The sequence below is a fragment of the Drosophila miranda genome, chromosome XR (genome assembly GCF_003369915.1).
Source record: "Drosophila miranda strain MSH22 chromosome XR, D.miranda_PacBio2.1, whole genome shotgun sequence".
Classification (NCBI taxonomy): Eukaryota; Metazoa; Arthropoda; class Insecta; order Diptera; family Drosophilidae; genus Drosophila; species Drosophila miranda.
Window position 1 is genome coordinate 45818860 of NC_046674.1, and position 16823 is coordinate 45835682.

The following is a 16823-nucleotide window of genomic DNA, read 5'->3' on the forward strand; positions in this document are numbered from 1 at the left end:
AAATTTGTAACTAAAGAAATTACACCAGCACGATACAGTTCGTTAGCAAAATGTTCAATATTTCTATATTTCGGTAGCGAATTGACAGGCACGTCTTTTCGATCCCACTCTGTTGTTATACCCTGGATGCTTACACTGTTTCTCACTCGTACGGATGCCAATATCCGCCTCCCGCTACGCGTCTGGATTCTTAATCTGTTTCTCATTCCTACGAATGCCCGTTCTTCCTTAGTAATTTTCGAAAGCTATCTTTCCGATCCTTCTCTGTTGCTGTACCCTGAATGCTTAGTCTGTTTTTTATTCGTAGCACCGAATGAACTCATTTGGAGACATTGATTGTATGATATATTATTGTATTGTATGCGTTTCTGCCGTAAACTTTAGTGGGCCACAAGGCTCACAAACGAAGTCCACTTGATTAATGCGATCAAAAGGTTGCGTATTTAATTGAGCAATCGATACATAATTGACCGATACAAATCATATCTTGATGCCTTTCTTCTTGCACGTCTTGAAGTCTACGTTGTGCTCGATGTCTTCTGCTTTTGATTTTGAGAAGCATGGAAGCAGCGCAATTCTCGTTCGATTTCTCGTTCTTTTTGAGTGAATTGATTCGCAATTTTCCGATGTCTTACCGATTATATTAGATCGTCTTGATAGCAAAAATTTCAATAAAATAAAAAAATTAAAACATTTTCGAACGATAAGCACAACAAACACGTCTGGTTAAACTATTTTATTTTTTGGTTTAGTTTGCAAAAGTTTGACGGCGCTGGAAGGCCTACTTTTGAAAATATCGCGGTCGCATTTCCGATTTTATATATAACCATATATATAACTATCCTGTCCATTTCAATTCTTGCAGGACTTTTCAAGTTTTTATATGAGCATTTTCATATATGGAGATAAAACGAGGGGGAACGTTGCGACCGACAGTATGACTCTCCTCCGAGAGACGGCGCTAACATTAAACGACACAACAAAGAGTGCGTGCGAGAGAGACAGAAAATCAGTCACAACGTGTCGTCGGGCGCTGCGTAGCCACTGGTAATTGATTTTCTTGTAGTTATAATAATGATTCGATCTGATCCAGATTGTGCGTTTTTAATTTTCTCTAATCTTCAAAATTGGATGTGGATGCCATAGATTTTCGTCCTTTTTGTGGGCTGAAGAGGTCGTGGCGAAATTTTGAAATACACTTGTAACAGTGACATATCACAGAAGTCTGTCCTTACTCTAGCTCTTATAGTCTCTGAGCACTAGGCGCTCATAGGGACGGACAGACATGGCTCAATCGACTCGGCTATTGATAATGAAACGCTTTCTTCTGGAAGTTACACACATACATTTTCACCACAAATCTAATATACCCAATATAATCACTTTGAGTATCTGATATAAAAACATGTTGATTCCATGTTTTTCCGGCAAGTATAGTTTTATCCAAAACTGTCGAAACTTTCTCCCTTGATATTTTCCTTCCAGCACTAAGTAAGAGTCGGGCTGGCAAAAACCCTCTAGCTGAACCCTCCACGAGGGTGCCGGCTGGGCAATGGACACTGCATTATCCCGGGCGAGGATAATGCACTGTCGCTTGCCTTGCCCGGGGTAATGCAGTGTCTAGCTAAGGCTATGGTCCATCGTCTTCCCGATCTAAAGTCGGGGGAACTGAACCAAGGCCATGGCTAGAGGTGCCTGGCGGCCAGGCATAAAACGCTAGGGGTGGTCCCCCCGAAAAACATTAACCAGTATGGACCTTCGGGCCAAATATGGAGGTAGATAAGGAGCAAACACGGGTTGGGATGTCAACCCAAACGTCGGTGGAAAGCGTGACTGCTACCACCGGCGGGCACGGGGAGGAGCAATCCTCTCTGCGTGTCGCCAGCGGTCACACCTCGGGCATGGCGGGAGCAGGTCATGTCAGTTGTAATACTACTGCCACAAAAACGACGCGTAGCAGGGTGAGCCGCGCGGGTGCCGTTGTCGATGCAGACTCGGACCTGGAGAGCGTGCTATCCCTTAGCAAGACCGAAGAGGAAAGCCTTCTCCGCTCGCCGGAACCAGGTACCAGCTCCCTGCGTAGGGAAGGGCCGAAGCGTTCCAGGGAGGGGATGAAGGCAAAAGCTCAGTATAAGGCGGCCCTCAAGTTAATGAGCCGGCTCCAGGGCAAGGCGGATATCTCCCAAGAGGAGAAGTCCAAGCTAGCCTGGGCTGAGCAACGGGTACAGGAGGGCCGCGAATACTACGCGCAGCTGCCGCAGATGAAGGCAACAAACGGTGGATTCGCCAACAAGGTGGAGGAGATGTTGGCCACCAAGAGGCAACGCTCGATCGAGAGTGCTGCCAAAGACACTCCGGCGAGCAAGCGGCAACGCGGGCCCAAGGTGGCCACCCCCCAGCCGAAGACGAGGAAGCCGAGGCAGAAGGCCATGAGCGAGGTGTCCAAGAGACATCTCATTGTGGCCTTGATCGACCGCAGCGATGAGAACGGGAAGATGACGGCGGCGCAGTGGAAGTTAGTCCACGCGCAGCTCGTCGAGGCACTGTTCTCGCGAATGGAGGAGGACCCTAGCGCTCCCATGCCCACGTTCGATGGAGCGGGATGGCTGAACGGGGTCAAAATCCTCAAATGCAATGACGACCCAACGCGGCAGTGGCTGGTGCAGAGGGTGCCCCTACTGGAAGCTCTGTGGGAGGGGGCCAAGCTGGAGGTGGTAGACAGGGAGCTGATCCCGTCCATACCAAAGGCGAAGGTGCTCTTCCCCATTGCTGTCCAGGGGAAGCGAGCACTGAAGCTGCTGCAGAGGCAAAATCCGGACGTGCCAACGGCTGATTGGAAGGTTCTGCATGCCGGTAGCCCACTACCCAACGAGGGGGGCCAGCACGTGATCCTCCAGATCAGCAAGGTGGCGGAGGACATCCTGTATCCCAAGTTCGGGAAGATGGCGTGGGGCGTAGGTAGCGTATACCTACGGCTGAAAAAGCGCCACCCGAGGACAAAGATGCGCACACCCTCCAGGCAGGCGAGGTCGAGAAGGACCTAGGTCTGGAGACCATAGTGAAGGCCGCCCAGGGTCTTGCGCTGGACGACTCGGAGGAGGAGGAAGACGGTGACGGTGACCTGACAATCATAGTCAACCCGTCGTGCGAGGTTGAGTTAGCCACCCATGACACTAAGGGTGCTGCAACTCAATCTCCATAAAAGCAAGGTAGCGTCGGCGGAGCTCCTCATTGCCATGGAGCAAGGGCCCGCCGACATAGCTTTAGTCCAGGAGCCGTGGATTGCGTCAGGCAACTCTGTGGCCGGACTAAAGTCCTCAAATTACAGCCTTCTCTACTCAACATCGGTAAGCAGGAACAGAACCGCCGTACTCGTACGGAAGGGAATCCATGCTCATCTTATGTCTCATTACAGCACGGATGACCTGACGGTGGTGATGCTGGAGAGCGAGGAAAAGCGCCTAATGGCAGCTTCCTGCTACATGGCTCACGACAGGCCCGCCCCGCCGCAAGAACTTAGGAGTCTGGTGACAGAAGCCGGCTCCAAAAATCTCCAACTCCTCATCGGTGCAGACGCCAACGCCCATCACAATGTGTGGGGAAGCCCTGACACCAACGATAGAGGTGAGTCACTCCTAGACTTTATCTTATCCACTAACTTAGATGTAGCAAACGTGGGGAGGAACACACCTTCGTGGGTCCCACCTCGTCAAACGTGCTAGACCTAACTCTTGTCACGGGAAAGAGTACCTTGGTATCTGACTGGAGAGTCCTCGAAAGACCATCCTTCTCAGACCATAAGTACATTCAGTTCAAGTGCGAATTCAAACACTCTTCGAAGATAACAGTCTATAGAAACCCCCGAAACACAAACTGGGTAAAGTTTAAAAAGACTGTTACTTCGAAGCTCGCGAGTCCGGGCTCAGTGAAATCTGCGGAGGATATAGAGAAGTCCCTAAAGACCCTATCCAACGAGTTACTGAACGCCTACCATGCATCGTGCAAACCCTCGAGAACGAAGAGGAGGTCCAAGCCACTCTGGTGGAACCGAGATCTCTCTCTCCAAAGGAACAACCTCAAGGAATTCTTCAAGATCGCCAAACAAGCGAACGAAGAGATTGTCAATGAGGAATATAAAATCCTACTTAGGAGCTACAAGAAGGAAATACGTAAGGCACAAAGGAACTCGTGGAGAAACTTCTGCTCCAACATTGAGAAAGTGCCCGAAACCGCTAGGCTCCGGAAGCTGCTCTCAAAGCAGCCCACAGTACAGAGCCAACTAAAACTAGACAACGGACAGTGGACAGAGGGCAGTAAAGAAGCCCTAACAGCACTAATGGAGGCGCACTTCCCTGGATGCACCGAGGTCACTGACGCCAAGGAGCATCAGGACCTAGCAACTGAGGAACAGCACCCCCCAATAGGTCTGTTAACCACTAAGAGAATCCACTGGGCCATAGACTCCTTCGCGGCCATATAAGCACCAGGACTGGACGGGATATTCCCAGCCATGATGCAGTTGACCAAAGAGGTTATTACCCCATGGCTCTTCGCAATATACTCAGCATGCCTAAGTACAGACTATATCCCCATCCAATGTAGAACCTCGAGGGTTGTCTTCCTCCCTAAGGCAGGAAAGTGCAGCCACGTGAGTCCCAAGGATTACAGACCGATAAGCCTTACCTCCTTTCTACTAAAAACACTAGAAAAGCTGTTGGATTTACACATCAGGAATGAGGTAGGGGGACTGATGTCAATAAACCAACACGCCTACACCAAGGGGAAATCAGTGGAGACGGCACTACACTCGCTAGTAGCCACCATCGAGAGCGCCCTTCACAACAAAAAGTATGCTTTGGGAGCATTTGTGGACATCTCAGGAGCATTCAACAACGTGGCAACAACCGCAATAACAAGTCGCCTAGAAGCGAATAACATACACCCTGCAATCAACGTCTGGATCAAAAACCTCCTAAGTTGTAGACGGGTGCAATCGGAGTGGGGCACCGCTTCCATGGTAAAGGGGGCACACAGAGGCACACCTCAAGGTGGAGTCCTATCGCCACTACTGTGGAATTTGGTGGTCGACGACCTCATTAAGAGATTTGAAAGGAAGGCCCCAAAAAGAACAGCCTATGCAGATGACATAAGCATACTTATTACGGGTGTATGTCCATCGACCCTCAGCTCCATAATGGAACGTACACTCAGGGAGATACGTGAGTGGGCGGAAGAGGTAGGACTCAGTATCAACGCGGACAAGACGGACCTCATCCTCTTTACCAAGAGGTACAAGGTACCGATATGGACCCCCCCGAAAATTGACCAAACTAGGCTGACTCCAATATCACAGGTGAAATACCTAGGCACAGTACTGGACAGCAAGCTGGCATGGAGGCCCAATGTAGTGGAAAGGGTGAAGAAGGCTACCATTGCGCTTTATGCATCCAAGAAGATGCTCAGCAGCACATGGGGCCTGTCACCTGCTCTAATGCACTGGATCTACATCTCGGTGGTGCGACCAACTCTGCTGTATGGAGCCTTAGTGTGGTGGCAGGCTATTGAAAAGAAGACATACCATAAGCTTATGGAAAAGACTCAGCGAAAGGCTCTGCTCTGTATTACAGGGGCGCTGAGGTCAACCCCAACAAAAGCACTCGAAACTATACTCGGAATCGACCCCCTGGACATTCACGCTCGCCTGATTGCGGGAAAGGCACAACGCCATATAGCATCAGGAAACCTATCCATACAAGGATACGGGCACAGTTCAATTGGCAGGGACATGACCAGATCAACTGATTACATGACCCCCCAAACTTGCCTTGACGTCAAAACAACCACATCTTTGGGACCTGAAGACTGGAAAATTGGAAGGGACCAAACTGAGCACCTCAATATATACACAGACGGCTCCAAGATGGAAGGAGGAGTAGGAGAGGGCCTATACTGTACAGACCCTGAGATAAGGCTGTCGTATAAGCTACCGGACCAATGCAGCATATTCCAGGCAGAAGTTTTTGCCATCGGGAAGGCAGCGGAGGTCGCTCTCCTAACAGAACGAGCACACGATGCGGTCAACCTATTCGTCGACAGCCAAGCGGCGATAAGATCCATGCAGACGTCCGCGGTCAGTTCCAGAAGTGTCTTGGCGAGCAGGGAGGCATTAGACATCCTAAGCACGATAAAGACAGTGCGGATCTATTGGGTTCCCAGCCACCAGGGCATCGAAGGAAACGAAGCGGCGGACGTACTAGCTAAGGAAGGCGTCGGGCTGGAGAATAGGAGAACCGAGAACGTGCCTGTCTCCCTCAGAACGCTGCAAGGCGATCTAGAGAAGCAGGCTAGAGCACAGACTGATAGCAGGTGGAGGAGTACCACCACCTGCAGAACCTCGAAGATAATGTGCAAGGAGCGCAACGAGAAACTTAGCCACTACCTACTGCACCTACCACGAAAAGACTGTAGATTGCTAGTGGGAATACTTACAGGTCACTGTCTGGCTGCTGCACATGCAGCCAAGCTGGGCATCACCAACAGAGACAGTTGTAGGAAATGTGAGGAACCTGGGGCTATCGAAACCCTGGAACAGCTCATCTGCAACTGTCCGGCTCTCTCAATGGCAAGGAGGAGATACCTGGGCGCCCCAGTGTTGGCATCACTGGAAGATGCCTCCAAAAGGACGCCACAGGAACTGCTGGCCTATGCTAAAAACACCTCGATTCTCGGGGACTTTTAAAACCACATTAACACTCCCGCGACGGTTCATACACCCCCCCATCCGGATAACTAAGGGCCATATTGGCCTATGCGTGGCCCCGCTGAGGGCCGTCCGGGTTAACCTAACCTAACCTAAGTAAGAGTCGACAATCCCATAATAAAAACTTGCTTCCATACAAAATTTGAAAAATTTAACAGAATTAAGTAAACAAAGGGCCGGCAAAAACCCTCTAGCTAAACCCTCCACGAGGGTGCCGGCTGGGCAATGGACACTGCATTATCCCGGGCAAGGGTAATGCACTGTCGCTTGCTCCGGGGTAATGCAGTGTATATCTAAGGCAATGGACCAGCGTCTTCCCGATCTAAAGTCGGGGGAACTGAACCAGGACCATGGCTAGAGGTGGCGCCCAGGCATAAAACGCTAGGGGGTTAGGTTAGGTTAGGGCGGTAGCCGGGAAGTGGAGATAAAGCAACCCCCGCCCCTCAAGCTCACTTGGACCTATAAGAGGTCCATTGTGTTGCCGCATGGGCATGTGCCCCTTCTCGTTGCCTAAAACCGGGGGAGCAGACTACTGCAGGTTAAGGGCAGTCCCATCCGGAGGCTTGGATGAATTTGGACAAGGTCCCTGGCTTGGTTTCGGACAGGTCCGAAATGTCCGTGAGGAAAGCGGCTCCGAGAATACGAAGACGACGATTTCCAAGGGCCGGGCAGTGGCAGAAGAAGTGGGGGACCGATTCCTCCTCTTCCTCGTCGCGACAACTTCCGCAGAAGTCGTTATGAGGGATTGACAGTCTAGAGGCATGAGTGCCGATCTGCCAGTGTTCCGTAATGGCTCGAGTAACTGCAGAGCACTGTGCTCTGCTGAGTCTATACAGCTCTGCTGAGTGCTTCTTCGATCGATATATCAATCTTGAGCCTTTACAGGAAGCGGTTTGCTGCCACATCCTATTGGCATTTTGATCAAACAATTCGTGCGTGAGGAGCCTGCACGTAGCCAAAGGCATCGCTACTTGCTCACTCTCCGATAGGAGAGGAATCGTAGTACCTTGCCTGGCTAGTTCGCCGGCGGCGTCGTTCCCCTCGATGTCCCTGTGGCCGGGGACCCATATAAGGAAGAGATCTAACTGCTCTGCGATCTCGTGCAGAGACCTGCGGCAGTCATTTACAGTCGCTGAGTTCGACGATATTGAGCCAAGAGCTTTAATAGCTGCTTGGCTGTCCGAGAAGACGCACACTAAGTGCGTGTCTAGAAGTAGTTTGGAGACAATGGCCTCCTTGATGGCCATAACGTCCGCTTGGAACACACTTCAGTGATCCGGGCGCCTGAAGCAATGACTGATGTTCAGCTCGCTGCAGTAGACTCCGCCTCCCACGCGGCCGTCTAACTTTGAGCCATCAGTGTAGAAGTGAACCGCATTTGCAGGTCCTGGCTCGCCCATCTCCCAGTCCTCCCTAGGTTAGACAGATACCTGGAAAGGCGTCGAGAGGTGATTACTAGGGATACAGTAATCTGTCCTCTCTGGTAATTGCGGCTGTCTCATCAGGATTCCCGAGTTCCCAACCTCGGATGCTTTCCACAGTTTGGCTTCTCTCATTCTAAGGGCAGAAAATGTTGCCACCTTCTTACCCATGAGATCTACGGGGAGGAGGTTCAGCACGGTATCCAGGGCTTCCCCTGGAGTAGTGCGTAGCCCGCCAGTTATGCAACGCCATGCGTTGAACTCTACTGAGTCTGTTAAGACAATTTCTTTTGTCTAGGGCTGGCCACCATACTACCACTCCATAGAGCATAATTGGTCGTATGATGGCGATGTATAGCCACCGAACTATATACGAGGTCATTCCCCATTTTAGTCCGATTGCTTTTCTGCATGTATAAAGGGCCACTGTGGCCTTCTTTACTCCATCCTCTATGCTCAGTTTCCAATCGAGCTTTCTGTCGAGGATTAGGCCAAGATACTTGGCATACGCCACCACACGGCAGCCACCCCCCTCTATCTCCCGCAGCAGTGCGTTCACTGCCACGTTCCATAGGAGGGGCGAGAGGACTCCGCCCAGCGGTGTGCCTCTGCTGACAAATCTGGTGCACGTTGACGTCCCCAGTGATGGCTCAACCGTCCTGCATTGTAGCATCTGATCGATCAGGCTCACCGTCCGGGAGTCAACCCGCAGATCCGTCAGGGCGCCTGTGATGGCGGTTGGAAGGATATTATTAAAGGCGCCTTCAATGTCGAGGAAGGCTACCAGGGTGTATTCCTTAAAGTTAAGGGACTTTAAGCAACTTTCATCGAAGCGATCGATGTGATCGAGTGTAGGGCCGTTTCGGTGGATCTTCCCTTCTGATAGGCATGCTGGGAGTCCGAGATCAGACTGGGCGAAATACACGCCGTGAGATGCAGCCCCATCGCCTTCAGAAGAAAAGACGATAGACTAATGGGTCTGAAATCTTTTTGGTCTCGCAGTGTGCGAGGGGTGGGGGGTAGTCCCCCCGAAAAATATTAACCAGTATGGACCATCGAGCCAGACATGGAGGCTGATAGAGATCAAGCACGGGTTGGGATGTCAACCCAAACGTCGGTGGAAAGCGTGACTGCTACCACCGGCGAGCACGGGGAAGAGCAGCGGTCTGCGTGTCGCCAGCGGTCTCACCTTGGGCACGGCGGGAGCAGGCCATGTCAGTTGCAATACTACTGCCACAAAAACGACGCGTTGGAGGGAGAGCCGCGCGGGTGTCGCTGTCGACACAGACTCGGACCCGGAGGGCGTGCTATCCAATAGAAAGACCGAAGAAGAAAGCCTTCTCCGCTCGCCGGAACCAGGTACCAGCTCCCCTCCAGGGAGGGGATGAAGGCAAAAGCTCAGTATAAGGCGGCCTTAAATTACTAAGACGACTCCAGGGCAAGGCGGATATCTCCCAAGAGGAGAAATCCAAACTAGCCTGGGCAGACCAACGGGTTCCGGATTCTGCTTCTGCAGCAGCTTCAGTTCTCGCTCTCCTTGAACAGCAATGAGGAAGAGCACCTTCGCCTTTGGTATAGACGGCATTAACTCCCTATCTACCACCTCCCTCCCACAGAGCTTCCAGTTGGGGCACCTAGACACCCAATAAGGGTGCTGCAACTCAACCTTCATAAGAGCGTCGGTGGAGCAAGGGCCCGCTGACATAGCTTTAGTCCAGGAGCCATGGATTGCGTCAGGCAACTCTGTGGCAGCCAACCTTCTCTACTCAACATCGGTAAGCAGGGACAGAACCGCCGTACTCGTACGGAAGGGAATCCATGCTCATCTTATGTCTCATTACAGCACGGACGACCTGACGGTAGTGATGCTGGAGAGCGAGGAAAAGCGTCTTATGGCAGCTTCCTGCTACATGGCACACGACAGACCCGCTCCACCGCAAGAACTTAGGAGTCTGGTGACGGAAGCCGGCTCCAAAAATCTCCAACTCCTCATTGGCGCAGATGCCAACGCCCATCACAATGTGTGGGGAAGCCCCGACATCAATGATAGAGGTGAGTCACTCCTAGACTTTATCTTATCCACTAACTTAGACGTAGCAAACGTGGGGGAGGAACACACCTTCGTAGGTCCCACCTCGGGACCTACGGGAAAGATTACTTTGGTATCTGACTGGAGAGTCCTCGAAAGACCATCCTTCTCAGACCATAAGTACATTCAGTTCAAGCGCGAATTCGAACACTCAGTTCGAACTATAACAGTCTATAGAAACCTTCGGAATACAAACTGGATCAAGTTTCAAAAGACAGTTACGTCGAAGCTCGCGAATCTGGGCTCAGTGAAATCTGAGGAGGATATAGATAAGTCCATAGAGACCCTATCCAAGGGGTTACTGGATGCCTACCAAAGTGCCTGAAACCACTAGGCTCCGGAAGCTGCTCTCAAAGCAGCCCACAATACAGAGTCAATTAAAGCTACGTGACGGACAGTGAATAGATGGCAGTAAAGAAGCGTCACCGACGCCACCGAGATCTGTTAACCACTAAGAGAATCCACTGGGCTATAGACTACTTCGCGGGATTAAAATCGCCAAAACTGGACGGGATATTCCCAGCCATGATGCAGATGACCAAAGAGGTTATCGCCCGATAGCTCTAAGCACTATACTCAGCATGTCTAAGTACCCTATCCAATGGAGACAGTTGTCTTCCTTCCAAAGGCAGGAAAGTGCAGCCACGTGAGTCCCAAGGATTACTGACCAAAAGCTTTACCTCCTTTCTACTAAAAAAACTGGAAAAGCTGTTGGATTTACACATCAGAAATGATGCCTACACCAAAGAGAAATCGGTGGAGTCAACACTACACTCGTTATTGTTGTGCCAACACTTAAGTCTGGCAATGTATAACTCGTACGTGTAAGTGACCGATTAATGTATCAATAAATGTGACGAGGGAGTATACATATGTACAAACAAACGTATATGTGCATGTAATTTATTTAGAGCCAGTCTCCGTTTTTCACTTTCACAAAAGTTTTCCGATTTACTTTTGAAATTACATAAATTGGGGCTCCCTCACATTCCGCAATATTTATTCGTTTTCAAAACCAAAACATTTTCGTTGACGAAATGAAAATTAAACGGCTTTTTATACAACGAAACGAACCTTAATTGCAGAGGGGGAAAAATAGATGACTTATTGATGCATCACATAAACTTGACACCTATATCAGGGTAATTTAACTTTTGTTTTTTTTAAATAATTTTATTTTAACCCAACCACAAATTTGGCTCGGAAAAAATTGGCCAGGGCAACAACAATTTTCATTTTGGTGCAAACAGTTGACGCAGTCCGATTTGGTTATCGGATGCGCATAACAGCACAAATGTGCATGTAACAGTCCAGACTGTGCTTGTAACATGCGCTCAAGAGAACATATGGGTGAGCACAGGCCTTATATGATTCTGACTTCAAAATGGAAGTGCAGCAAATAAATTTTTTTTTTTTTTTAATTACCGCTTTGTTCTTTATATCCAGGGGAAAGCATAAATCATCTCTTCAAGATGAAATCCTGGTGGGTTTTATGAAAGACAACCCAGACTTGCAAAAGTATTTGTGAAGTTCAATTGATGATTATTCATCTGCACCGAAATGAACTCAGCACATAACAGTTTGTCCATCAGCGGAATAAGTTTGTGAAGAATCTTTCAAAATGTACTGCGACCAATGTTTATATGGTGGTCTTTGGCAACTGCCCACGGGTAGCAGCCAGTGGCGAGATATCGCGTTATGGAAGCCAATTGCGTAGAGGGAGATAACTTCCTGGTAACACCCAATTGGAGTTGAACTTTCTCCAAAATGATTTTGAAAGTTTGTTTGTCGATCCGAAATGACTTCACAAAGCTTGACCATTAGCAATTTAATTTTCAATTTTCATGCTGTTACTCACAGTTCGTCAGACATGTTAAATACACGTCGGGTCACCAAATTGTATAATGGTTTTAGACCCCAATTGTCCGAATAATTATTCCGATTAAATAAAAACACGGCGCGCAAATAAAATTACGATATTTTGCTGAATGCGTAATATCCAAAATACAAGTAAAGCTTGCTTGCCCTTCACATCCGATTGCTAATCGCCAAGTATCGATAAGCATATATAAGCAAATATAAGGCATCACTTGTTAAATTTGTAAGATTAAAAATATCTCAAAAAGAGGTTTGAAAGTGGCGAGGCGCGGCACTACTATTTCAATGAACACAGCTGTACATACATATTTTTTAAGGGCTGTAAGGGTTTTCGGTAGGACATACACAAAATCGACCGATCGTCGGTCTCTATTAGGCGATCACTGGAGAGAAGGCAAACTGTGGAAGGAGGAAAAACAGAGATATAGAGATACAGCAACAGCCAAAAAAAAAACGAGCGAGAACGTTGTGATCCCCATCAAGGGCCGTGGCTCTAAACGTCGGAATTGGTATCGAAGCCAATGACTGCCGCATTTTCTCGCTGCTCGTAAAAGGGATGATTTGACTTGTTGGTTAAGGCGGGGAGCAATTTTGCTTGCACTTATCATGAGAGATGAAGAAAAAATAGAGAGAAACAGAAGAAACAGTACCGCTATTTATATTCCATTGTTAATTCTTGCGCTTCGTTTGTCCCTTTATCACCTATTTTATCTATTTCCATTTTTCCGCTACTGTTTTTTATTACGCTCATCTATCTCTCTCTCTACTCAGACCAACACCAGCCGTTATATCTGGTTCCCTCCGCCAGAGAGCGCACACTGCATGAGGAAGAGTGTGTGTGCGAGTGAGGGTAGGGAGAGTAAGCGCGTGGAAGGGGTAGCGTAGCCACTGTAATTCGATTTTTTCCTATCTTCAAAATTGTGGATGGTAGACTTTCGCTTTTTGTTGGGGTGGTAGGGGGCGTGGAAAAAATTTTAAATAAACTTGATTCTGCGTGATATCACAGGAGTCTCCACACAAAATTTGCTTGCTCTAGCTTTTATAGTTTTTGAGAACTAGGCGTCAAACCAGACGGACGGACGGACAGACAGACACAGACATCGACTGGGGTATTGATGGGTGACGCTAACTGAAGCTATCCCTAAACTCTTCGAGTACTGGGTATGAAAACGAAGTAGAAAACGCCACGAAACAAGAAGAGTAGGGCCTATTTATCACAATTTTTCGACAATTGAAGGTAAATAATATTATTTTAAAAAATCAAGAGAAAAAGAGTGGAATCTAATATAATATGTATAAAATAACAATACATTCATATACATATGTACACGTAAATGTAACAATATAGTATAATATTAATATATAATATAAAATTCTTAATAAGCGCATTAAATTTATATTTAGTGGTGAATTCAGTCTATATATATGGATAAATGCAGTCGAAGGTCCCCCCACCCCTTGACTTTTATGGGTGAAGCGTACTGAAGGCAGGGTACTGATTCGCAATGCAATGTTGCAATCTTTTGAACATACCTTACCACCAAATTCAATCAGATTAGCTAGATTTTGCAGACACTTTGCGACCATTATGAGAGAACGAGTTGCTGCGGTTTGCGGTGTTTCACTAACGAGACCAAACTGCCGCGGATTCAGCAATGCGGGGCACAGTAGGCGAAGAAAAATAAAACCAGAGACGACGCGCGTGCGCACCAATCGCTCCGACGGCCACTTAGCCATTACAGACTTCTGCAGACAGTTGCAAATATAGCGCACATTGCGAGGACAAGCGTCTGGCGATGTAAATATCGATTGTGTAACAAGATCAAGGATTTGCAAGAGAAATTCAGCATTCGTACATGCGTCATCATTGACGTCCATCTTTGTCGGATTGAGCTCTGCGGACTGCTTACTTTCCAGAATTTTCTGTACCGTTTCACTTACTGCGGATTGCAGAAACCCGCTACATTCTGTTCTCATATATAGGTCCATCAACGTGGTGGCCAGAGATGCACCACGAAAAAGCGTTGTCGTCTCGTTCTCTCGTGCAACCTCCGCCTGACATAACGTACGGATCAACTCCGTTTCACGCTTCTCGTGCCGAAACACTCGCAGCAGCGATGTGGCCAACGGGACTCGATCGTTGTGGCAGAGTTCGGCTAGAGCCTTCACAGCATATAACTCTGGCTCAATAAGCAATTGCTGTAGTGGACTGTACTCCTCGCAAGGCATTATAAGATCATCAAGATATCGCATGCGGAGCCGTAACGAGCCCCACTCACCCATAGGCGTCATGCCAGTGAGCTGATACCAGCCTTCTGTCTCTTGGCCATTCTTGAGGGCAGACAGATCGATAGTCATCTCCGCCACTTCCGAATCCTTGCCGCGTTTGCCGCGTGACACCAACGTTATTGTTAGGGAAACTACATCTGGAGGCACGTCACTGAAAATGTATTGTTAGTGGGGGATGATAATTCTAATTTAATTTTTTATAATTCATTCATATATCTATTTGATCCAGGGGCCGAAATCATTATAAGTTATATTTTCAAAACAACACAATCAACTTTTTGTTTAAAAAAGATTTTCTTTAGTGATAATCATTATTTTTTAGCATAGCGCGCAAATAACTGTTGACCGTTTCTCGTTGTCAGCAAATAAGCTTTTACTCAAACTTTGAGAAAAGGCTCAGACAGCAACAGTTTGCATCGGCTCTTTAACGAGCTCGTTCGAGGTCGGCGAGCAACCGTTTTTTTTGTTCTGTTTCACTCTGATTGATCCCCGATCGGTTGCTTGAGTGAAATGAAGCATAAAGTATTTTGCGACTGTTAAAGACAATATGATCTTAAGAATGGCATATAAAAGCAACAAAAAATAAGTGAAAATAAATTTGTCTTGTTCTTAACAAAAACAAAAATAGATTTTTTTTCTAAATAAGCCAAATTACTTTGAAGACCGTTTGCATTCACTTTTTCAGTAACTTGCTCATTTACTGAGCCTCAATGTGCGAAAGTCAATCGTATCTCTCCCTACACTATGTTCGTTAAAAGAGCATCACACGAACAGGTCCACTCAAAGCGCTCAACAAAAAAACGAAGTCTCTTGCTCAGAGCAAGAGCGACTGCGTAAAGACAAAAACGGTCAACTGTTATTTGAAAGCTAGTTATATTTTTAATATTTAATATTAATATTTAATTTAAAATGATTTTTTCGGTTACAAAAATAAAAAACATTCATGATTTACGGTCCCTGATTTGGTCAATTCATTTTTGAGACTCACTCTAGCACGAATTCCTCTTCCCAAACTGGTTCGGGAGCGATCTTGACACGAGTTTTGCCAACTTTCACCTGATTAAGTGAGATACTACAATATGGATGTGGCACTAGTTTGAATGGAAGGCGATGTGCCTCCAGGACGTGAAGATTGAGACAACGTAGCTCGCGGAGACGTGACACCTTCTTTTGAGCACGACTTAGCTGTGAGTCGCATTGCTCCTTGAGAGCATTTATCCATTCCACATAGCTCTCCTGACTGGGAGCGCATAGATACGTTACCGTGGCTAGACAGGGTAGAGCTCTCTCTACAATTTGAAAACAATAGGGGCGCTCCCAGAGTGAATCATGACATTGATAAAGGTATGCGCACGACAGATCAATGAGGCCTTTGGGTTTTGTTTTTTTGGGATTGTCATAAAAACACAGCTGAGTCTCACAGCCATCGTTGATCAAAGCGAAGTATAATTGTTTCCATTTGGTCGACTTGTCAGATTTCTTGTTTAAATGACCATGATGTTTGATACCCTTAATTTTTTTGAGGCCTATTTGGTCACGACACTCGCGTAATGTCGCATAGATTTTCTCCGCAGCTTTTTCCACGACATATTGCTTATTAAAATCTGTCTGTGCACCATTTACAACAGGATGATTAAGCGAGTGGCCCTCTACAATTTGCTCCTTGCGATAGCGATTAATAACCGCGTCAAGGCATTCAAATGTGCGCCCGCCCATTAAATACCGCACTCCTTTTTTCTCAATACGAAACCGCTGGATCTGGTTGTTGATGTGGAAAAAAAGTGAGTAGTCCCCTGGCGAATTGTCGCTGGGTCGAACCAAAAAACTTCCTGGACCAGCTAAATAGTCAAATACAAAAGGTTTTAGAATAAATACATTATCAACATTTTTTTCATTAAGTTTTCTGAATGATAATTTGAAAACTAAGATGGATAAATACCCTTGACTAACACGTCGACAGCTTCATTCTTTGTACAATTTGGATGAAACCATGGAAATACAGTGTTTGGATCGATAGATACATCCAAATCATCAACCAGTTCTCGAAAAATCATCCCCTGCTCTCCGGTACGATGAGCAGTCACCCACAACCAGCCGTCGCCCATATCGTTGTGAACAAAGAAAATGTCGCCTTTTTGGAAGCTAAGCTCGTCGGTCTCGGGCATTTTCGTATATGGTAGGATCGCCACTACACGCTTCTTATCATTGACTGGCTCCGGCGGTGGTACAGGTATGACCAATCGTTCGCGCTTCAGTAAGTCGCTGCATGATGTGTAGTATCCAACAAGATCACTCAGAGAAATGAACTGCCGCCCACCAATGTAAAAGTCACCGCATACGGCTGTGATCCTAAAGATAATAGAGGTTATGTAATATTGATAAAAAT

General features: G+C 47.4%; 2 protein-coding genes across 10 annotated transcripts in view; one reads left to right on the forward strand and one right to left on the reverse strand.

Annotated features, from left to right (window-relative positions):
- The window catches only part of LOC117186414 (ras GTPase-activating protein 1), a 142639-nt gene that overhangs the window by 29653 nt on the left and 96163 nt on the right, over nucleotides 1–16823 (reverse strand). For 5 of the 7 annotated variants that reach the window (XR_004471499.1, XR_004471498.1, XM_033387181.1 and 2 more), the window contains exons 5-7: nucleotides 16377–16786; nucleotides 15426–16275; nucleotides 13682–14588 (exon numbers count right to left, since the gene is read on the reverse strand). Coding sequence is in view for 5 of the 7 variants with exons in the window: in XM_033387181.1 (XP_033243072.1) it covers nucleotides 13682–14588; nucleotides 15426–16275; nucleotides 16377–16786 (2167 nt within the window). In the remaining 2 variants the exon portion in view is untranslated. Of the gene's footprint in view, nucleotides 1–13681; nucleotides 14622–15425; nucleotides 16276–16376; nucleotides 16787–16823 lie in introns of those variants that run through there. The other 2 variants (XM_033387182.1, XM_033387183.1) reach the window with 2 other exon arrangements.
- Nucleotides 3208–11150, forward strand: LOC117186416. 3 transcript variants are annotated; one of them, XM_033387187.1, is made up of 3 exons: nucleotides 3208–3278; nucleotides 9906–9956; nucleotides 10025–11150. In XM_033387187.1, the coding sequence occupies exons 1-3, from the start codon at nucleotides 3237–3239 to the stop codon at nucleotides 10127–10129; spliced, it is 198 nt and encodes a 65-aa protein (XP_033243078.1). In that variant the 5' UTR covers nucleotides 3208–3236; the 3' UTR covers nucleotides 10130–11150. The 3 variants fall into 3 exon arrangements, with proteins under 3 accessions (XP_033243078.1, XP_033243076.1, XP_033243077.1); XM_033387185.1 differs by lacking the exon at nucleotides 3208–3278 and adding an exon at nucleotides 3421–3624 and having other exon boundaries at nucleotides 9798–9956; XM_033387186.1 differs by lacking the exon at nucleotides 3208–3278 and having other exon boundaries at nucleotides 9454–9956.